The sequence below is a fragment of the Cyprinodon tularosa genome, unplaced genomic scaffold (assembly GCF_016077235.1).
Source record: "Cyprinodon tularosa strain WSP-4 unplaced genomic scaffold, ASM1607723v1 ctg3, whole genome shotgun sequence".
Classification (NCBI taxonomy): domain Eukaryota; kingdom Metazoa; phylum Chordata; class Actinopteri; order Cyprinodontiformes; family Cyprinodontidae; genus Cyprinodon; species Cyprinodon tularosa.
Window position 1 is genome coordinate 2,190,224 of NW_024039007.1, and position 23,392 is coordinate 2,213,615.

The 23,392-nt window shown below is 40.4% G+C and overlaps 1 protein-coding gene across 11 annotated transcripts in view; it reads right to left on the minus strand.

The window, feature by feature from the left end:
* Positions 1 to 2,033: 2,033 nt before the first annotated feature.
* The window catches only part of esrrb (estrogen-related receptor beta), a 57,041-nt gene continuing 35,682 nt past the window's right edge, over positions 2,034 to 23,392 (minus strand). For all 11 annotated transcript variants that reach the window (XM_038291468.1, XM_038291471.1, XM_038291469.1 and 8 more), the window contains 4 exons: positions 17,130 to 17,240; positions 16,546 to 16,707; positions 5,546 to 5,815; positions 2,034 to 2,837 (listed from right to left, as the gene is read on the minus strand). In XM_038291468.1, coding sequence (XP_038147396.1) covers positions 2,593 to 2,837; positions 5,546 to 5,815; positions 16,546 to 16,707; positions 17,130 to 17,240 — 788 coding nt within the window. In that variant the 3' untranslated portion in view covers positions 2,034 to 2,592. The remainder of the gene's footprint in view (positions 2,838 to 5,545; positions 5,816 to 16,545; positions 16,708 to 17,129; positions 17,241 to 23,392) is intronic.

Consider the following 23,392-nt stretch of genomic DNA (forward strand, 5'->3'; position numbering starts at 1 on the left):
AACAACATAAAAGTAACTTCACCTATAATCTTTTCTTTCAAAAGAGGAGTTAGTTATCTGGACAATGGCTATTTCAAGTAGAAGTGGGTTGGATGAATCCTAGAAGCTTCAAACCTATGCATCTCTAACCCATCTCTAACCGCCTAAGTCATGGTTACCATTGATCATGGAATTATTATAAAGCCACAGTGTATTGCTATAGGCAAAGCCTTCTAGCATACTTCTAATACAGCTAGAATTTTCTATTTCTGCTGGTAAATGTCCCTATAATGGTATGGATGATAAAATGCTGGAGTTATCTTGTGCCCTTCCCCTCGCGTGGCTGCACACTGTCAGTAAGCAGGCTGAAAGAGAATGACTATGTTTTTCTCATATTTACAGAAAACACCAAATGTATTGTTTAAAAACATGTCTGGTCATTAAAAACAGATATATTCATGTTGTGGAAGATAAAGAGGCTCTTATTAAGGTGTTTTAATACTTACTGTACTTACTGATCTTACTACTGTAACTTGGAACTGGTACTTTTACTCTAGCCAAAAATCTCATGCTGTCAGTGCCATTTTGCAGTTGACTTTACTAAGATTTGTATTGGCAAAAAAATGAAAAGAAACCTAATGTCTTTGTTTGTACTGCAATTTTAGTCGATATAAGTAAAAATGAAACCATATTACAAGATTTTCAAATGCTCTCTAAACATGCCATTTCAGTCAGAATTGGTCCCTGCTGTATTGCACAACAGTAGAACAACTTAAATTCCACCTTCTACAGTAGTGTTTTTAATCTGGCTAGTTCTAGTAGGAAGGTGCAGGAAGATCTCAGGAGTAATTCTCCATTGTTGGCCATTCAGGCAGCTGCTGGCCGCTCGATTGCTGCTAGCCTTTTATATCACAAGCATAGCCGCAACTCTAACCTATGCAATGTCAGGGATTCCTTTGATCACAGTATCATATTGTTGTGACATAGCCACAATATATCACTAAAGCTGTTTAAGCATTACCTTTCAGCAAATACTCCTGCATGAGGAGGGTGGCAGACGGCACTGAAGCATTACCCTCACTTAGCGTAATGGACCGAAACAAGGAAAAAAGCAGGTGAATCATCCTCCCACCAGAGATCACACGTTGTACAAATAAACTGTTGCCCTTTGAGTTGTGCACACTTTGGTTCTTGCATAGTTGTTCACATGTGCATGATTGGGCGCTGAAGATTCTCACGGTTATTGGTGGGGAGGTGTTATTCTGCACCAGCTGTTGTGTCAACATAAGGTCAAGAAGTAGACCACGTGTTCGTTCTACCCCTGGTGTAAAGGCTGCATGGACAACAGCCCCTCACTGGGTAAAAATAAACAAACTTTGAAACACCACAGCTCCTCATTTGCACCTGCCATTTACCTCTGTTCGGCTGAAGCCCTATAAATGCAGGCACAGCTATTAAAAGATGGGAGATGTCTAAAATGGTGAGAGCAGATGCCGGACACCTTGCTCCCTCTGGCTTATAGAGCCCAAAATAGACTGGTTGACATATAGGTCTCTGATTGTTTGAACAAGGAATCTCATAGACTTCTGCCACCCAGCATAAATCCTTTGAAACTTCCGCACCAAAACCGCTGATTATCTTTCACCTACACTGAATCAGGCCATCTATTTGCATGTCAAAAAGCAATTTCCAAAGGCTTAACCGACAGCCTGGTCTGGGGGTTTTGTGCTTGAGAAGCACCAACACAGACGTTTTCAGAAGAGGAAAAATATGGGTGTGCAACAGGGGAACAAGTGTTGTCTTGCACAGGTGAAAATGACGTACGGACAGGCATGGTCTTTAGGCAACAGCAGCAAAGAAAAGCACATGAAACAGGAAATTAAGCCTGGCTTCTCCAAAGCTTCCCTATTGCCAAACTACTACATAAGACTATTTTACCTGCCTATGCTAGGTTGGTTAAACATGGTTCGGCAACTCTTCCAGTTTGAAAATGATCCACTTAGATCAGACTGCTTACTGCTCAGTAGAGGTATGTTATCCAAGGACATTTCACCAATAAGAGTTCACATTTAGGTAACTATTTCCCTTATTTCTCTTCTCTTTTACAACCTTTTTTTTTGGGGGGAGGAGGAGAACAAGGGAAAATGGTTACCAAGGTTGTTCAGCTTTGGACCGAACACTCAGCTTTCCAAGTAGTAATTATTTACATGTCCTGGTTAAGTCCAGACAAAAAAAAAAAAACAACAACACACAAGTTTTCTTATGGTTATTGACGCCTTTGCTTTCTTAAGAACAACATTTTTTGGAGCTTGTTCTGAAGATGCAAAGGGGCAAAAAGGTCCTTCATATACAGCGTGACCACTGATAATTACAAAAGAAAATTATTACTGTACATAGTATTTATTATATATTTTAAATTAATCTGCATCATTTTATATTTATACTAATAACCAAGTTTTCCACTTGTTTTTTAATCATTATTATAAGTCCAAAGGATCCACAAAGATGGTAGATCGAAGTCTCTGCTTTGCAAATGACATTGCTGGTTCTGCGTCTTGAGAACCCTCAGCCATGATTCAAGTCACTCTTTTTATTGCAGGCCTCTGCCTCCAATCAGACCTTGGCCTCCAGCATCTCTAGGAAGAGTTTGTGCATTGGCACCTTGCCTTGCACCTTAATGCTATAAAAGTGCTGCACAGCCTTAGTTGCAGTCTGCCTCAGTAGGGGGAGCGTCATGAGCAGTTTGCCAGCCCGTCGTGGGTCCTCCTGGTGCTGGCTGCTCTCGTAGTCCTGAAGGGCCTCGTGGAGAGCGTCTTGCAGCTTTTGGACGGCCTCCATGTCCTCTATGTGCATGGAGTCTGCTAGGACAAGAGGAAAGAAAGAAGATTTTAAGAATTTCAAATCCTAAAAACCTTTGAGAACTATAAATACAGCTTGAAGGAGGACTATGATATTTAATAGTTCAACGCTCTAAACTGTCGCTGAGCCAAATAACCAGTATTGGGTGAATTTATATAAAATAATAAAAAAAACTAATAATTTTGCTCTTTTGAGCAGTATCTTTCTGAAAAAAACAGAACAAAGTAAAAGAAGCGTTATATTTAAAACATTTTTTTGTCTTTTTATTTAGTCAGTCGGCTTAATAAAACAGTCTATTACATTTTTATTAACTGTTTATCAAAGAAATGTAGATGTTCTGAAAAAATAAGACTAAAAAGCAATCCATTGAAAAACTTACAACTCTTATTAAAATAGTGCTGTTTAGAACTAATGTTTATATCAGCTTGACTGCCCTTTTAGATACGTCCCTCCCCTTCCATTTCCGGCCTTTATTTTTTGGCCCACAGCTTTTGTCTTCTATCTCTTCGCTCCCTGGGAGGCTCCGAGGTGGCACTTTCCCTCACTGGTTAACTGGCACCTTGCAACTGGGAGACAATGTGTCATTGGCCGCCTGACTCGTCTCACCTTGGCAGCGCATATTTTACCACACGGGACAATAAAAGGCAAAACAGATTTCAGGCTTCGCCCCAGATTCATTGACTGGAACAACTGTATTCCCAAGACCTTGAGACATTTCTCACCCCGACGGTTTTCAAATCCACAGTGGTAAAATGAAGTAGGTCGTTTTTGTAAAGTGAATGTGGGAGGGGTTGTATGGGGTGAGAACAAAAGCCAAAAAAGGGAGAAAAAAAAGAGCACAGATGAGAATGTGACAGGACATGATTATAATTATCTCTTGCGTTTCACTGAAATCATGTTCACACTCAGATCGTTTGCCTTAACAAATCAATCCAGTGTTTTCTTCTAGTTTTCGCACCGACACCCATTTCTGTGATAAAGCAGCTTTAATGAAATGTTTTACAGCAGGGAGAAAATAAAAAGAGCGATGGAGACATCTCAACAGATGGGAAAAGAAAAGAGGGCAGCTCGCACACTGCTCCGCTCGGTGGAGGAGGGGGAGGAATAAAAAACAACTTTGAAGAAACAATTTCCCTGCAATCCATCAGTGAGCCCACGTCGATCGAATTGATAAACTGCTAATTACAAAATCAATCGCTATGAATTTTCACAGCTGTCAGACAGAGGGGTTCCCAGGAGAGCGATCTTCCAGAGACCTTGTTCCCCCCTCCTCTTCTCTTCCCATCCCCCAGTTCTCCCCACCCTACCTGTCTCCCAAAAGCTCTGCTGTCTGAAAGCAAAGTCCTTGCATCAGCATTTTCATTTTCAGCCCAGGACAAAACAAGGGAAAGGGGCCTGGTGACCCAGGCACGCATTGATCAGAGTCGGACAGGTCCTGCCTCCTCAAAAGGCGCCTTGTCAATAGCGGTGTGCAGCCTTTGCATTGGAACAAACGAGGCCCACCTCCCCCTGATATTCATTCCATTCGACTTAACACATTTTATTGACAGCCCACGTGCTCCTAATGAAATGCTTAATTTACCTCACATAGCTGCTGTGCCCTGCAGCTACTTTATGAGGATGGAGAAAGGGAGGGAGCACACAAGCAATATCACAGATCGGAAGATGTTCAATTACAAAACGAAAAAAATGAAATCCTTCCTGAATTTTCTTTTTGCGCCTTGTCTTTTCTCCATCAATTTATCTGATAGTCCAAACTAATAATTACCCTTGAAACTGTGTTATTTTCTCAAGGTAAACAGAATGTAAGAAAGAGAACACATTTTTTTTTTACAATTTTAACTAACTATTAAAAGCATAAAAGATCATTTAATTTTATTTACTAATAATTATTGTTTGTTTTTGTCTACATGTGGAATAGTATTTGGTCATTAGAATTTGTGTATACGCATAATTAAAAACCATAATATTTGTGAGGGATCTACTTTTTAATACTTTATTTTTATTCTATTTTATTTCAATATTCGATATAGTGCCTTGAAGACTAAAAAACAAACAAAATAATAACAGTGTGTAGGTCATTTTTTTTTTACTTTAATTATACAATACAAAGGATTTTTACAATAATTGGGAGTATTTAAAAACGTGTTTACTATATAGCGCTGCATTAGTGAATAAGTATTTCGATCAATATTTTTTATTTCTATAATATGAGCACTCACTGCACTCACTTTTGAATAACTCAACATTTAAATAGGTAAGTTAATACAATTTCACAAGATGCACCATGTTAGAAATATTTTCAAACAATGCGACTGGTTCAACAATTAGAGGAACTCCCAGTAATTACAATAAAATTAGTGAAAATGAAGCAGTCTGGTTATTCTACTTCTATTTAGGCGCTATAAATCAGTGATATATGATAAACTTCTTATATGGGGTATGAATATGGTTAAAAAGGACTGTTTATTTTAGCTACTCTTCAAACTGAGTAAGCTTTTGACCTTTTATCACTGAAATCGTCTTTAGAAAAAACTTTTACATTCTTTTTTGTATAATTGTATATTTATGTACTTAAAAAAATGTATTATACAATTAATAAAATAAGTTGCCATTAAGTTAATGAATAAATATTTATGTTAAATTTAAGATTATTCATCTAATTAACCACAGTTTTTAACTGGACTGTGAGCTCAACTCTTCTCACCTGAGTTGGCGAGAGCGATGGCTTTCAGGGTGACAAACTCCTCCTTCTCAACCTTGAGTTTCTTGTACTTGCGCACCAGCTGCAGGATGGAGACATAGAGGTCAAGCAGGCCCGTCAGCCGCGAGTGCTCCTCATCCATGATATAGTCCTCGGCGTAGACGAGCTCGTCCTCGTAGGGCAATGAGCGGAACACGATGCTGAGGATTAGGATTTCCATCCAGGCGCTCTGCAATAGACTCATCTGGTCTCCCAGAGAGAGGGTGGAGAAACCTGGATGAGAAAACAGGAGCTGTGTGAGGGCAATGTGGCAGCATATAAACAGATGGCACCAAAAATAAATCGCTTTATTGATAAATGGCAATTGAGGCTGGAAAGTTAAGTAAAGTAAAAGAAAGAAACAGGCTGATCAGTTCTGCTAAACCAGCTCATACATGTGCTTAACTTTAAAAGCAAGGTCCTCTTTGAAGCTTGTTTCAGAGCACTTGAGAGGGCTTTCCTATAAGTGAGGACAGTAAATCAGTGCAAAGGTCTGAGAACAACAAAGCCATGTGGTTACCCTTTGTATCCTGCCTTGCTGCTATTGGTGTTAGGGGGATTAGCATATATGCGCATTCATATCTGAAGGGTTAAGGACATGACATGAACACTGTAACAGGAGGAGGTGACGAGGAGACAAACACACATGAGCGCAAACACAAGAAACGTGTCAACAGAGACGTGAACGTTAAGATCATGACATCTATATGTATGAACATAAATCCAAACACGTGTAGCGCTGGGATCAGGGGGTTTAAACCAAGCATTAAGACCAACTTAGGGTGTCGTTCTGCAGCAGCTGGATGGGCTGAAATTGACTTGGGAACATCAAACTGTGGTCATTTCCTCTCTGACACCTCTACATATGCTGAGAATAGAAGATCAAATAAAACTAGCTCCCATAACCTCCTCAGATGAGCTCTGAGAAACACATACAAAAGAAAGTCAAGACAACTATGAGAGGAAAAAAGTAAGGGGCCTAACTACGGCAAAACTATGTGTGCCACACACGTCAATGTGTTTCAAAGGGGTTTAGGCCATGCATTATGTGAAAGTGGAATTAAAATGACATAGTTTTAAAACACTTTAATTAATGAAAACATTCTAACTGTCTTGAATCAATGCATTGGAGAACTACCTTTAACTATAATAATAGGCGGCAAGTCTTTAAAACATGTTTATAGCAGCATCTAAATACTGAAACTGGTTCACTCACACACTGACAGTGGCAAACTCCATTGTAGGCACAGCTGCCCTAGGGCTCACGGACAGAAAGGAGGCTGCCATACACATGAGGCCCTCTGACCATTGGTAGGCAATTTGGGTGAAGTGTCTTGCCCAAGGACACAACGACAATGAAAGCGGAGCCAGGGCTTGAACCAACAACACCCAGGGCAAACTCCTAAATCTGACACTGTTTCCCCCAGATAGAGAGAATCTTTGAACATAAATGAAGGATTGCTGTTACAGTCTCTACATTGACTGGTCCTTTTAAAACATGAAAATGTTTTCAATCTGAATACTCTCAATGAAGCTTTACTTATACTTTTCTTCTATTAATTTTCCAGTCTGTAAGAGGTTTTCTTCCAGGACTGCTCTCTATTTAGGTCCATTTTCTTACAAACCTTTATTAGGTTCTCTGACACTACCACTAACAAGTGCCATTTTTACATGGGAATGGTTTATATCCCAGTTAAGTGTTGTTTTTCTCCATATACATCCATTTGTATGTAGGCTGAATTAAGCGCTTCAATGTGAGCAGTTTATCGCTGCAGCTCCTCCAGAGTTTTCTTGGGGTCTCCTTGCAGCTTCTCTAACTAATGCTAATGAATGCAACTGCTTTTCACACAACAATTACAGGGTACTTTTTTAGGTATATTACAGCCATACTTAAATTTGAGGTAGGAAAAATAACTGCCTGTGCACAGGTTTAACAGTTATTAACATTTTCAAATTGTTATATGTCTCTTTCCATTTATTATTTGACTGTCAACAAATAGTACAGGCCCCAAAACACTCCTCACATAACACTTTCCTTCCCCCAGCTTGACATTCCTGCAAGCAGCTCATTCTGACAGCATATTATGCTGCCGAGTAACGCTCCTGATTGCTTTTACAAGTTTGCTGGTTCCACAGTACCTGCCTATGTGTGATTAACAGACAATAGATTACTGTATTGACCAGGATATGTTCAGCAAACGTTTCCACTTGAATATAAATGGTCTTAACTATGGTGTAGCCACAAACTCGATGTTTATCTCCCCCTGCCAGGAGACCCTAGTCACTCTCAACACATGCAGCTTGAGAAGACAAAAACAAAGAAGCATGAGGACATGTGAAAAAAGAAACGGGGCAGAGGAAGAGACAAGAAAAAAAAGACAGGAAGAGTAGTTCCTGAGTGTTCAATTTCCCTTATCGTGGTGATGACCACGTCAAGGGAAGAGCTGCAGGATACATTAATTAACAGATTGTGATCAGAATGTGAAGGCTTTCACATTTTGAAGGGTAATCAATACTGGGTAGAAAAGAGCTCAAACTGAAAGGTGCTAGAATGGTCCAATCCCAAATTAGAGCCAACAAGGCAGAGTGCCGAAAGCACTCAAAACACTTGACTATTATCAGTGAAGGCAATAAGCCAAATTTTCCAGCGGCCTCTTCCATTACACTTCTCCAAGCGGCATCTTAAAATGCTTTGTTGTGTTATTTCCTTGTCTGCATACGTAGCCATTATGTCGGCAGACTGTGGACTGGCCGGAGAGAAATTGTCATGCGAGCACAGACGTGGTGCTGATTGCCGCATCAGGTTGGCATCACAATCACAGGCGAAGCTTTGTGTAGCCTTTTAATGCCAAGGAGGACTGAAGCGGAACTAAAGCGCTGCTCTCGCCATGACAGCTCGCGTGACGGCCCTGTTCAGAGCTCGCTGGAGTGGCTTTCGAGTTGTTCTGATACAACCGACACCTCTCAGCCATATGCAAACTTGCATCCCAGCAGCCTGCAATTACCTTTGACGCTAAAAGTCCTTGAATTTAATCCAGTGTTGTGAGATGGAGAGGTAGTGTTTTTCCCCGCTCCATCCCCTCTCCTCAAAGCCTAAATTATCGCTCCAAATGGGATCTTGTGTCGTTGCCTCGCCTTTTTCCACTCAATTTAATCGAGTAATGAAGTGACTTCCCGACTCCACAGGTCACACGGCGCTCCGGCCGCTGCACTCTGAAGGTGGCCCTGTTAAGTGCCGTCGGAGTGGGTGATTTCCCCTAATGAAATATCAATATTTACATCTTCATTTCCAGCCCACTGCCTTGGCAGGGTTTGACCAAACATGACACAATATTGACCAAATCAGAGGAGCCTGTCTGTTCACTTGAAGAACCTTTTCCGCTCCACAGCTGAACGCATCAGCAGGTTTCTGTCTGGGATTCTTCAAAGCGATAATTACTACATTTATTTCTTTGTTCACTTGCTTTCTAGCAAACTGATCAAATAAGAATCAAGCGGTTAGGGTTTTTCTGAACAACCAAATTAAATGACTCCTCATTAATTCAGATCTGAGTCATTTTGGGACACCAGTCTTAATTTAGCAAAACCGTTAATGGAAACAAAAATACGAAACACTAAATACATTTTTTATCTTTATCATGTTTTCAATAAACCTTAATCTATCATCTAGCTAATTCTGAGCAGGTATTTCTCTCTCTTCTAAAAAACAAAAACAAAAAAAGAAACCCACAGCATGATGCTGCTATCCCCATGCTTTACCAAGAGAATGCATTGTTCAGGTTTATGTGTTATAAAATGTTTTCAATAAACATAGCATCCAGACTTAACTCAACTTCAGAAAATAAAACTAATACAAAAAGAAAAAGGTTATAATAAATTAAGGTCACTAAAATAAAACTCTCTACCAAAAACAAGACTGAAATCTATAATCTCTCTTTATCTTCCCAAAAGCCTTCAGCTGTGAGCAGGAGGGGGCAGCCAAAACCCACAGAAGGCTGTTTCAAACCCCTAACAGAGATTAATCAGTGCACTGTTTCATCTGCCGGAGAACAGGATGGTCCAAAATGAAATGCTGGAGATTTCTGTTGAGCTGGAGTTCATATTCTATTAATTTATTATTGTTTCTTTCTCCCCGAGGGCCATTAGCGCAAGTAATAAAAAGAGATGTAATTACGAGGCACGGCAGTCCCCTCCAGCTGCAGCCCCCTCGTAACTCACCCTCAATCAGACAACACAGCAGACAAAGAGGGGGGAGAGTTGAGGAAAAAATGGCAGGCGAAAGAGAGAAAGAAATGGGGGATAGAAGAGAAAAGAAGATATAAAGCAGAGACGAGGGAGATAAGCAAGAAAGAGGACCAAAGAGGACCAAAGCTTTAGAGGGAAAAAGAAAGTGTGAGATAGAAAGGGGGGAAGGAGAGTAATTCTGGCTGGACATTGGCTGATCTATCATAGCCAGCTATCAGAAGGACAAGCAGGCCCTGAAGACTTCTGCCTGGCGGCAATCTCACCTCAGCCAAGTCAAGTGCTCTCTGGGCACTGGTTATGCCCAAACAGGACCCGAGAGGTTCAGCACGCCTTTAATTCTAACCTCAAACTGGGCCCAGTGATCATATCGCCGTCAGCTTTTTTCTGTATCAAAGCTCTCCCTTTTAGTCTAAACGTCTCGGTAAAAGCCCAGAATATAAATGCAATGCTGATTAGTCAGGTTTGTTTTGATTCCAAAGCATAATTATTCTTTGGACTGTTTTTGTTCTAAAAAGCTAAAAGATGGGATTTCTGTTGAATTTACATGACAGCATGAGAAGAACCCGATCAATAACATCTCAGAAATAACTTGCTTTGCTCAACATAAATATCTTGACCAGAAATCCACCTGCATACACAACACTAACAGATCTCCTGCAGGCTCTCACTCCACCTTCATTTATTGACATGATGACGGTTGTTATATGTAAACAAAATCAAGTTAAAGCAAACCAAACAACAAGATAAAGAAACATCTTATTAGGTTATGTGAAAATCCTGTAAAACGAACATGTTTTCCTATTTAGGAACACGTGATTTTAATCTGGAGTCTGTTAATGTTAGAGGGGTAAGAAATACTTAATACAATAAATCCCATGTTTCAATCTGAGAGGTGTTCAGTCCTTGGCCAATACGGACTTTACAAATCTCTGTTTAGCTGCAAAGACGGGACGAATCAAGCTTTAATTATCACCATAATTACATATAATTTATCTTCCCTGCCATTAAGTAGCATTGCTTAATGAGGGATGGCGCTCTGAGAATGATCACTTCAAGGCACATCAGCAGACAAGGCTGAGTGTCTTTCATATAAAAAAGATCAAGATAAAATAAACAAGTTGGACATAAACGTTATCATTTTCATTTTGCTTGAAATGTATCAACTAGAAAACAAAAACGCTTTTAAACCCGCCTGCCAAGCATTTAAATCCTGATCCTGCCTGCACCTCATACACCACCCATCTCAATCTTCTTGAAGTTTTCTCCAGCATTTCTGCCGGGGTTCAAGCCTCAGCATCCACCTGATTGCTCAATCTATCTTTATCCCCCCTGCTGGAGCCTACGTCAGAGGGTAAATTGAATATACTAAGAGCTGTCTGTTGGTGTCTATATTTAATAAAGTGCACTGATGAGGTGCTGATTTATTGCTGGGCAGTATTCACACTCTATTACTAGGAGATTACACAGCCTGAGTGGGATCAGCCTGGCAACACAGTAAGTAGATTTTACAATTTAATGGTAAAGAGAAAACGGGAACCCAGTTGGGGTTGGAGGGGGTGTGCTGGAAGAGGGCGGGTGATTAAAGCACAAACACGACAACATACAAGGAGAAGGTGTGATTTCCTTTTGACATTGTTCTCTCTGTGTTAACAAGCAATACAGCAGCCACTTAACTGTCAAATGAAGGTATGTTGAGTGAGGTTCAATAAAGCAATTATAATGAATATTCCCATAACACCAGTGATAAAGCATTGCAGTCTACATTACCTTCTATTGACAAAAATCTCAGACAATAAATACAGAACTATTGTTAAGAATAATTATATAAAGTTCAAAGCACTATTTTTAAGTTATCTTGCATGTAAACTATGAGAAGTGTGGTGTCTTGATGCAAAAAAACAAACATCTAAGTAAAAGACATTTGTCTGTGGGTTTTTTTGTTTTACCAGATCTACATGTCTACACATGAGAATTTTTGCCTATTTCAGCTTAGGTAGATTAGTTGACTAGTCTTGTCACACGTTTAGGTATGGAATATGACCGGACCATTTTAAGATATGAAGAATAGACTTTGATAACAAGGGGGGGTGTCCTTCTTGAATGAGAAAGTCTGCCTCAAAAAGGTATTTTAAAGTTTATTTTGCTGGATCTATTTTCCCAGAATCCCTGACGCACTATCCTGTCCCTCTGAAGAAAAGAAATCCCACATCATGATGCTGCCACCATCATGTTTCCATTCCTTCTGTTTTTTGTTCAGATATGTTTTGATGTGCAAGATAAATCACAGATAAATTTTTTACATCCAGGCAAAAAAAAACTTTAATTTAGTCTATACCCCCCTTCTCATGTTTTCTGTGTCCCCTACCTGGTTTGTGGGAAACTGCAAAAAAAAAATACTTTTATAAATTTCCTTACTTAAGAGTAGCCTTACAAAAAGGCCAGATCTGTTGAAGTTTATCAATAATTGGATATGTCAGAAATTCTAAAAAGTGAGCCATGGATCTCTGCAGCTCCTCCATGTGTATTTTTGGTGGTTCTCTGCTTAACCAACTTCTTTCCCAGGCTGTTTTGCAGTTGAGAAACACTCTTTCTATACTATATGATGGCTCAAACACTGTTTGGGTGTTGAAAATTTGGTTATGCTATGTGAAAACATAAACTGGTCTTGTCAAAAGTTTAGCTACCATAGCTTGCAGCTTGATGAACAAGTATGTCTTGTACAAAAGGCCTACATGCCAGTTTTCACATGACTTCAGAACAGCAGGGGGGAGGTATCCAGGACAGTCACACTCTCAGGTAGGCAGCAGTGTCAAGGTAGTGAGGAGGTTTTAGGGCCCAGAAGCTGTGAGTTTATTTAGATCCTCTGTAAAATACCTAGGCAGAGTGGAATTCAGCTTTATGTGATGGGAAAAGGCCAAAGGGGGTGGACAGTACACAGCAGTGTGTGTCAAAGGCTGTTAACACCTTAGGAGCAACAACCCATCTGTCAGCATCTCTGGAACACTGCTCCTCCTTATGACCCTGCACCCCCTCCTCAGCCGGCTGAAGGCTGTGCCTTATGGTTGTATTTGGGAAGCTGACTGACATGTCAGCATGATGTTTGTTACATTAATGAACAAACATCAATATGATGACAAAAAAATGAGGCAGACAGGTTAGGGAGAAAGTTGTGGAGAAGTTTATAGGCAGAGTTAGCTTATAAATATGTATCTCAACCTTTGTCATATCCCAGCAGGTTCTAGCCTATTTTTAAAAAATCAGATGGAAAACCAGCTAGCCAGAGAAGATATGATCATCCAGGGTGATCTTGAATTAACATGCTGGACAGTGAGAGCATTGTCAATGGAAGCACTTAAGAGGCCAATGATTACTCTGGAGGAGCAGCAGAGATCCAAAGTTAAGGTGGGAGAATCTTTCAATAAGGGGGATCACCTATCAGCAAGAAAGTTAAAATAAGGTGAACAGATGCATTAAAAATGTTTAGATCAAAGCATATCCACATCCTAGAATGGCACCGTCAAAGTCCACAGCTAAATCAAATTAGACTCTGGCAAATGTATTTAAAATGATCATTTGAATGACTTTTTTAATGTAATCTGGATGGGCTTGAACTGTTGTTCAACAACAGGAAAAAAAAATACACACACCATGAAGCACTTGCAGCTAAAATTTTAAGTGATTTTCCCATTTAATCCAATTTATTTTGGTCTTCATTATAAAACCAAACTAAATATTAGTACAAAAAAACTGTTGCAAAATTAGAAATATATATACAAAGCTGAAAACGGTATGAATACTTTTGCAAGGTTCTGGAAGCTAAATCCTTTTTACACAGCTCAGAACTGAAGCTGACATTGGACCATAACCATACAGCCCATAGAGCTTGTTATCTTCCTCTCTTCCTCCCATTACTGTGGAATAGGCCATTCTTCTCCACATTATGGCTCTTTTCAAACACATTTTAAAAATTCTCTGTTAATAGACAAAATCGAAAAGGAGCTGGGAGAAGCTAAGTGCCAATTTTTCTAACATTAAAACTGTTGCATTTGAACTTTAGTTATTGGCCCATCTGTAAGTGGCCTAATAAGTGTGTTCTACTTCGTAATGAACTGTTAATCTTTTTAATTCCATTGCCCAAGGCCACAAAATCTATCAAAATACAATCAGCATTTTTTTCCTGTCTGGTCCTGTAGTGAAGGAGGAGAAATATAGCAGGAGATGAGCATGGTAGGCTGCCCTGGGGTACCGCCGGTGCATGGAGTGTTAGCGCATGGAGTCCCGCTCAACCAGTGAACCGTCTCTGATCAGGTTCAGCCATGTACAACTCAATTATGCAGCCATTTCATGGCCAGAGGACACCCGCTGTCCTAATACAAACACCACTACGGGGACAGACACAGACAAACCACTTAGTGGAAGCATAGGTCTGTCTTTTTTTTAGCTTAAAAGGCTGTACAATATAAAAAAATATATATACTTTTGATTCAACAATGAAAACGTTTCAAATTGAAAGACAGGTATTAGTGAGAGGCTGTATGTGTTTACAAGGAAGGAGATCAAAATAATCTGCTTAAAGGTTATCATCTCACAGGTAGTCCAGATTATTCAGTGTAGCCTTTAAGTGGCAGATACTTGTTCTAATTTAGGAACAGCACAATCTTTGCAGAGTTAGAGGGAAATTAATATTGCTCATGAGTTTTTTTTTTATCCAATGGTGTTAGGCAAAGAGCCCAAAGATTGAATCTGTGCCCTGTGCATTAACTGTGATGTGTAAGAGTAAATAATTAACAGTATCTTTGATGACATACAAAAACTTGTAGGTGTAATATATTGGTTATGCATCTTATGATGTAAGATCAAAGATTGAGTATAAAAATAAAAAAGGATTCAGTAATATGATACAAATTTTAAAAAAATCAGTTAGGTTAATGTATACTCAGCGGTCATCTCTTAATTCCTTTACAAAGTCAGTGAAGCCTATATCCAACCATTCACATCCTATTGTCATGGGATTTCTGTCCATGTCTGCGGCGCTGGCGTAATTTTTGGGTCACATCGATGGGAGTGTGTTATCGGGTCAGCTGTGATCCAGTCCTCAGTAAGCTCCTTGGTTAAACTCTCAGGCTGCTGACCATGCATGGCCATGTGCGGACTGATCCAAACAGTTTAGACATGTAAGGGACCGGAGCTGAGGCCAGGGCCTGGGAGCATATCCACCTCTAATCTCCTTACTATCAGATCTGTACCTGATTAATACCCTTCCTTCTGAGAAGTACTCTAATAGCTTTTCGGCACTATATAAAAAAGAGTCAGCTTTATTTCCAATTGGTCCTTTAGAAAATAAGTACTCTCAATTTATCAACTTGGATTTAAATGACCTTTTTAACTTACGGATAAAAGATAAAAGCATGCAGCTGCTTGAGCTTTTCTGCACAATGACAGCTGTGTTCCTGTTTGCGTTATGCTGATGAGAGGAGGAGGTTATGGAGTTGCCGCTCAGGGACACTGTCATTTAGTCTGTTACTCTTTTGCGCTTACAGCATCGTAATGCTGTAGAGTTATGGGGGTCAAGTGCAAGATCAAGCAAAATCTGCCTGAGTTGCAAAAAAAGAGCAGGCAAACATCATGTTCTCTGTCAAAATCAGAGGAAAACTCTTGAAGGAAGCAAAATCTCTGCTGACGTGAGGCGGTGTATTCTCAATGGTGTATCCTTAATTCAACAGCCTCTTATAACCTAACACCTCGTCTATCACTATGTCTATGGGGCACAGAAGAAACATGATTATGCTTATCAATAATTCAAGAGATGTGTGTGTTCCTGCTCTTTGGTGCATTCATGTGTGATATGATGTCTTATTTGATTGGGCAGGTCACCAACTTTGTTTTAAATCTGCCAGTTTCTCCTTTTCCATTCAGTGTAGGGCTATTAAATGCATTATTTTAAGGTCTTGCAAAACTCTGCTCAGGGTTTATCCCTTTTAATTGACAGACACTACAAGAGGGAACAAACATATTGCTTATTTACTTTTTTTTAAAGGGAGCAAGTCTATCTGTATGGCATCATACATTTCTAAAGGTGTTATCAGAGGAAAAAAGAAACATGTTATAATTACATTTTCCCCCTTCAGCCCTTTAGGTGGCGTTAAAGTAGGTATGAAGCTGCACAGAAGGGAAGAGAGAGTTGCAGCTAGCACCTAGATCTATGCATTATAGTAGAAGAACTTGATTTGTGCAAATGTTACAGTAAAGTCCTGCAACACTGGACTCTGGACAAGCAGGCTTTCATGGTCATGAAAAAACTAAAACCCTGGAGTAAAACATAAACATGCTTGTGTTTAGTGCAAAGGATAATTGCAAGTTAGATATTTGGCAAAACTGGTCAGCCCCAAATTAGACTTCAAAAAGTTTTAGAAAGTCATGTTGTGTGGCTGTCATCCTCATATACTCTATTTGAGGGCTGGTCTATAGCACAGCTATGTTAAAAAAAAAAAAAAAGAAAAAAGATTTAGTCTATATAAAAGTGACACTAGAATAGAGCCTTGAGGAATCCCATGTTCTCTTCTAGTGTTTAAATTTAGTTGACAAATTAGACAAAATCATACCAGCCAACAGGAAAATAACCAACCTTCTTGAAGCAGAAGAAAATTCAGACACTAAAGTGAAAATGAAGGTGGGATTAACAATGGGATTAAGCATGATTGAGGATGTTTTTTCTTTACCTGGGATGTGTTTGGCCCAGCCGATGATGACCACTAGCTCACGGTCAGCCAGGTCACAGAGCGTGGTGAGAGCCTTGATGTCACTCTCTGGCATGGTTGGGTCAGGCATGGCATAGATCTTTTCTGGCTCTGCCACCAACAGGTGAGACACTATCTTTGTGACTGAAAACAGAAGAGGGGGAAATAGGATATTGAAGACATGCAAAGGTAAGAGGAAGCGAAGCTCACTAGGCCATAAAGACGGACAGTACTAATGAACGCAAAAAAAAAGATAGAATCAGAGAAATGATGGGACTTCATTTATTGAATTTTGTTGTAACTTAAGAACATCTGTGAGTGAAAATGTCTCCTCCAGCATTCAGTTTTATAATACCTGTTCAGAGACTTAACATAATTTACTTTTGGCCGGAACAATAGATGGCCTACATTTCTGACAAATGAACTCTCAACCGTCCAATCATGTGAGTAACGAGGGAACATGAGTCTGGCCTAAAATTTTGCCTCAGCTTTACCTGCAGGCTTGCCGGCTGGATGAGGGGCGACGGAGGAGGGACACAAAGGGCTAGTGATGGAGCAGTACTCACGAGGCTTTTTGGTAGGTGGGGGGAGCGTCAAGCCCAAGTAAGGGTTGTTTTCTGTGTCCAGCCTCCGCTTGTACTTCTGTCTGCCCCCTCGTACACGGTCCAGACGAACCCCTAGAAAAGAGGAGACAGAATGGGCATCAAATTAACCATGACATAGGGAATGTGGAATAAACAGGCTGAGTACAAAAGCATGCCCAACTTTGTTTTTGTATTACTTTGTATTGGCCATATAAAATACAAAACAAAATACATTGAGTTTTGTAGAGAAATGGTGTAAAATTTTGTGGAGTATGAGTGTGTTTTCTAAGCAGGCGTTAAGTAGTTCTGTAAAGTGATATACTCTGGCTGAAAATTGAAAAATTATGAAAATATTTTTGTCTTCCTTGTGTCTAAGTGATACAGAAAGGACAACATGTTGGCATATGTGTGTTAAAATGCATTCCTAAGGGTGTCTGTGTGTGTTTGTACGGCTGTGTCAGAGGCCTTGCTGCCTTCCCATATGTGGTCCATGCCTGGCTGGTCTACTGTGACACAGCTGAGCCCAGAGCAGGTCTAAACATATGAATATTTAATGCAGGGTCAATGATCTCACAGACTGGCCCTCTAATTATTTAGCTTTTGGGGTGAGGCAGGCTGCATACTAATTAGCTGTCAGATACCTGCCTCTTTGCTCACATCTGTAAGCTCAGTTGTACTGTGCTTCACATCCACAAAACAAAAACCCCAAGCCCAGACTCTGAGAAAACACCCAGCCACACACATAACGTACAAGGCTCCCACTGTCATATTGCAGACAGATAACTGGGTATTGCTTTCCCATAAAAGACCCCTATTTCACCCCTCTTTCACTGGAGCAGCATGTAGGCCTTATCACCCCAAACCACACCTAGGGGGCCAGGTTACTCACTGATACTGTAAATGTCAAGCCAACCTCATCATAACATAAGTTATTTATTATCTCATTATTTGATAAGAAGGCTTCTATTCGAATGTCTTTTCTCTTCTATTAATTTTCAACATTGTTAACATATTTCATAGACGCTGTTCCTTTCTTTTGATATCCCTGAACAGGTACTTGGTTATTTAATGCAACTGTATGCAAGCATTAATATCCTGGATACTCATACTTGTGTGTCATCGCTGTTGCGAAACCTAAATCTTAATCCTGCCAAGAGGGAGAATCCTTTCAATCTGTATACATAATGTAACTCCTGCAAACAAATTTAATATTAAAGGGTGGACGGGAAAAGGCTCAATGAAATGTTCGCGGTAGAGGAGGAGTTAATTTGTCAGCTTTCTGCGTCCTCTGAGTGAAGAACACCCACAGCCAGAGCACTTCTTTGATGATTTCATCACTTTATAACAGGGAGGACGGTGTCAAACCCGGACATTGTGTGGCCACTGCAAATGAGCCTAATACAATTTACCCATCAGCAAGTGCTCTTGGAGAGGATGAGTTTGGATGTGTCCCATGAACAAACAACTGGAGGTCGCTCAGTGAATGAGAGGGAAGGAGAAATATCGGATGAGCAAGACTGAAGTGATGGCCTTCATTTAGCAAAAAGGGACTCGACAGAAGGTTTATGCAAAATATCTAAATGTCTACCTCGTATCTGACAAGACCAGCTCTTCTCTTGAATAAATTTGAGGTGGTATTACAAAGCATTCCAATATGCCTCTAAAGATGTCTGACATTTTATCATGTTAAAACTAAAACTTCAGTTTATTTTATTGAATGTGTCCATTCAGTAAAATGTAACCTTTTTTGTCTTTAATAACCCCATTAAATTTTCCTCCAGGATCGTCTTATACTTATGATAACCATCCTCTGATCAACCCTGACCAGCTTTTATATGCCAGCCAAGACCACAGCATGATGCTGTGGATGGAGTCCTCAGGGTTTGCGCAGTGTTGCTTTTTGTCCTGACATTGTGTTATGCATGCAAACCTTCAATGCCTATCTATACCTGCTTATCTTTGCAAGTTTGTGGGGTAGAGAGAACAGTTACACCTATCCCCAATGGTTATTTAGGGAATGGGCTTGGTACATCCTTGACAGGTCAGCAGTTCGTCACATGGCAACACAGACACACAGGATAATCAACCTTGTATGCAACAACTGAGAAATAAGGGCAATTTAAAGAGACCAATTATCTGAGAGTAAGATGATGTATCTGAGGAGAACATGTAGGAAGAGCCTCATGCTGGATGTCAATGAAGGACCTTCATGCTGCAAGGAAATCCCTCATTTCTCCAATATGCAGATTTAATTTTGGTCTTGTTTAACCAAAGAACCCTTCTTCATTAGTTGATCAATAGACTTGTTGTGTTCTATTTAACATTGGCCTTCTTATAGAGACTTGATTTCTGGATTGTAGCCCTTACCTGTCAACAAATCCCTCAACCTGGGTTGCGGCTATCTACAGCCTCTCTAGAGTCACAATAGGCCTCTTGAGGGCGACTGCTACTTAGTGCTCTCCCAGTCTGGCCTATTAGTTCATGTGTATGGTCACCATTATTTGTGAAAGCATTCAATAGAGCCCATAGCTTTAGTCATTGTCTAACTCTTGCCCTGCATTAAACGTCTCTAAAACTTTCTCCCTGTCATGTCTGCTGTGTTCCTTGGTCTTCATGATGTTGTTTGTTCTCTCAAGTTCTCTAAAAACAACTCCTAGGTCCTTCATAGAAGAGATGGATTTAGATTAAATTAATCACATTTATTTATTTTAAAAGCTTTTTTGTTGCACTAGATTTAATGTATGAGTTTCAGAGAGATTGAATATAACTAAACCTTACATGTTTCAGCTTTTTATCTAAAAGAAAAAAACAAATCCTATTTGTGGCAATTAATAAATATTGGCAAGAAAGGATTATAATACTTTTCCAAGACACTTCAAAAATATATTTTATATTCTCATATAAATTATTTGATTCCCTAGAAACACAAATCTGATTAGGATTGTCTTTCAATTTCCTGACACTGACAACCTACTAACCTAATTACCTCAAATTCCCAACAGATGTTCATCCCTCCAAGCACGAATAAAGGAAGCTGCCATCATACACACATAAACACACACCCACACTCACAAGCAGAAGAGAAAATATCCTTTTTTTCAACGTATAAACAAGTGTGTTCAGCCCTTTCTGTATTAGAGTGAATTTCCCTGTAGCCCAGAGATTTGTAGCCCATGGAAAATTCCTGTCATTGTCCAAAGTGATGTCACTACTTTCTACAGTTTCTCTCAGCTCTGGCTCCTGCCAGGTGACTGCGTTTGTACTCGCTGTGTTCATCTCTGCCAGCTGAGCTGTGTGGCTGTGTCAGCTGGCTATGGAGGGTGGATGGGTGCCTCTTTTAATTACAACTGTGCTGGCCATAATTAACAAATGGTGACAGGAATTAAAGCTCGGTCCTAGCCAGTCTCATTTTACTGTATACACAGAGCCAGAGATGTAGACGGGTGAGCATATTTATTTTTTTCTCAAGTTGCCAAAGATTTATTGTGAGTTTTGGGAGTTTTTTTGGGGGGGTAGTTTGTGATCAGTCTATATTTCTCCCTCTAGAGTAATTAAGCTGTATGTGTGTCTTAAATATCTAAAGAGGGTTACAAACAGCTTTTCCAAAGTCATCTTACTGTTTTATGGTCCACTACAGTGTAGTGAGGGTCGCAGCGGGGGAGCTCGGGTATCATCTCTTCAAAGAAAGCTGCTTGTGGAGGGGGCTTTTGGCCAAGGCGACTGGCATTCGCACATGGATTAACACAGGCCTCGAGTTAGGGGCCGGGCCAGCTGACCTAGGGCTCTTCTTTCTCTGCAAAAACAATAATAATCCCCCTTCAAGCACAGTCCTACAAAAGGGCCTGTCTCCACTCACTTTGTGTTGCAAGCTATGGTAGGAGGCCCTTATTTTGAGTCCCTCACCTGTTCGGAGTATCTCTCCATTGGGGAAAGTGTCAGGATGTCTGGGATGGTTGGCCATGCCAAGGGGGGATTAGGTAGACCCTATTTTAGCTGGGAAAATCAGAAGGCCACATGGCAAGGCATGGTGAACCATGCCTTTCAAGGAAGCTGCTGCACTAAACTGCCATCAGCAATATTTCAAAGGGCCACCCCTTGCCAGCTTCAAATGCTTGCAAGTGTGTCACAGCATTTTTAATCAGGAGTGGTGATGAACGGGGGGTAGCGGAAAATTGTCACACATTTCCCCCTCCTCCTCTGCTGACCCCAGAGAATGCAATAATGGCACCATTGCCAGACACTCCATTCACTGGTTAGCTGCAGCGAAATACGAGCTAAAATCCTCATATATGGATAATCTCAAGGAATACACATGACTTAAATCGCCACTCTGATCCCGAAGGAGAGAGATGTAAAATAGTTCAATGTAGGTTTGAAAAAGAAATTCCTTCTATCCTTTTCACTATGACATCATAGCACGATTCCTTTGCATGTTATTGTGAATAGCTAGTCTGCTGTTGCTGTTATGAAAAGACATATTCAACATCTTTCAAGTTCATCATCTTTGTTCAGAAAAGAATTGCAATCATTAAACTGTGATGCTAATTTACACAACATAGGTAAAATAGTTCAATAAATATAGTGTAAACCCTGTGTTTACTCAGCGGATCGTCCACGCTGCAATCAAGCCTTACTGCCGGAGTTGAATGCAGCCACTCCAGTTAATTCCACGTGCCAAGCCACAGTGTCCCTGGAGCGTCCCAGAAGCATAGTCCAATGGATGCTTCTCTAAAATATGCTGTGGGTCTATTTTTCATGCTCAACACTTCTTACTGTGGCCAATTTATAGCTGTTAATCTGTGAGAGCAGCGCGCACTGGATGTGAGGATGAGGCAATGTTCTTTTCTGCCTCTGTTATTATAAACGGTTGTGTGTACACTTTGTGATCTTGAGTCAGGTCGCACCTTATTATTTACGGGTCTGTGCGGTCCCGGGCGGATTTTAAATGGGGATAACTGTGGGTAACGGGTCGGTTCTGAACTCTATGAGTGTGGGCGGATACAGTTTTGAAAAATCAGACCCATGCAGGACTCTGCTGTGGATCATATTTTACCCTAAAACATCAAAGCAACATTACCTACGGCTCAAGCACAGAGCCACCAGAGAATATTAATTTATATGGCACCATGCAGCAATGATTATTAGGATCCTACTGCACGATGACAAAATCCTTGCGTAGTCTAACCTCTCCAAGGCTCTCTGCTCTGATCCGCTCTAAGTGGAATCGGGTTCTGTGTTGAATCTGCAGTGCGGAAGATCCATGGTGAGGACGATCCACGGCGTTAACGCGTTTGGTGGAACCCCAGGGTAATGCTGTGTAATTTCTTTCACAATGAGCCTAGCTGTTGTGCGTAAATTTCGCTTGTGAAATTCATACCCTGCTGTATCTAGTGGGGTAACTCTCAGGGCGAAGAACTTTGGACTTATTTATAGTGCATGTAGTATAATACAGCACAGTATTTCAATCTGCACACCTTACAAAACACCATTCAATTTATTATGTGATTATTTTATCATAATGCCAAAAAGATATTTGCATTACTGTAAACCTATGTAGGCATGATCCCGTATAGTGGACAACAAGTGCATTAGTCACAGGAGGCGGAAGAATCTTAATGGACAACTTTTACTCGTGCACTTTTGTTCTAGTTGCTTTTTGGGAAAAAAAAGCTACAGTGGTAGCAGCATTTTTTTAGGGATGTTCTCTTCAGCCGGACCTTGGTAATGCCCAGATTTCACATCCTCTGCTCAGTTATGTAGGAGACTGCCTCCATCAATCCGTGGAAAGCAACACTAACTACCATCAAGCTCCACTCCTAGTTTTCTGAAGAGCACCAAGAGCATGTGCAAGAGGTCCAGCTGGAGTCAGGTTGAAAAATGCAGTTGTTCCATATTTGGAGAGTGAAGGAGAGAGAGTATGTCGGAGGACAGCGATGTTCAGAGAAGTCCCAGAGAATGTGGAACTGCACTCATGTGTGGAGCGAAGAAAACACACAGGATGTGGAATCTGGGAGAATCTGCCTAGCTGCAAAGGTCTCAGTTAAAGGCATAGTGGAGGATTTCACGAATTTTTGAAAAGACTCCCTACCTACTTAGAAAAAAAAATGCACATGCACATCCCTGTACCCGCTCCCAAAAGGGAAACCCTATTACATGCATGCAAGTGTATGCACAAGCCTGTTTCTCCTCATGCACGCTTAGTTTAAAAGTTGCTGTTTGCATCGTTCATACAAGCTTACTTTCCA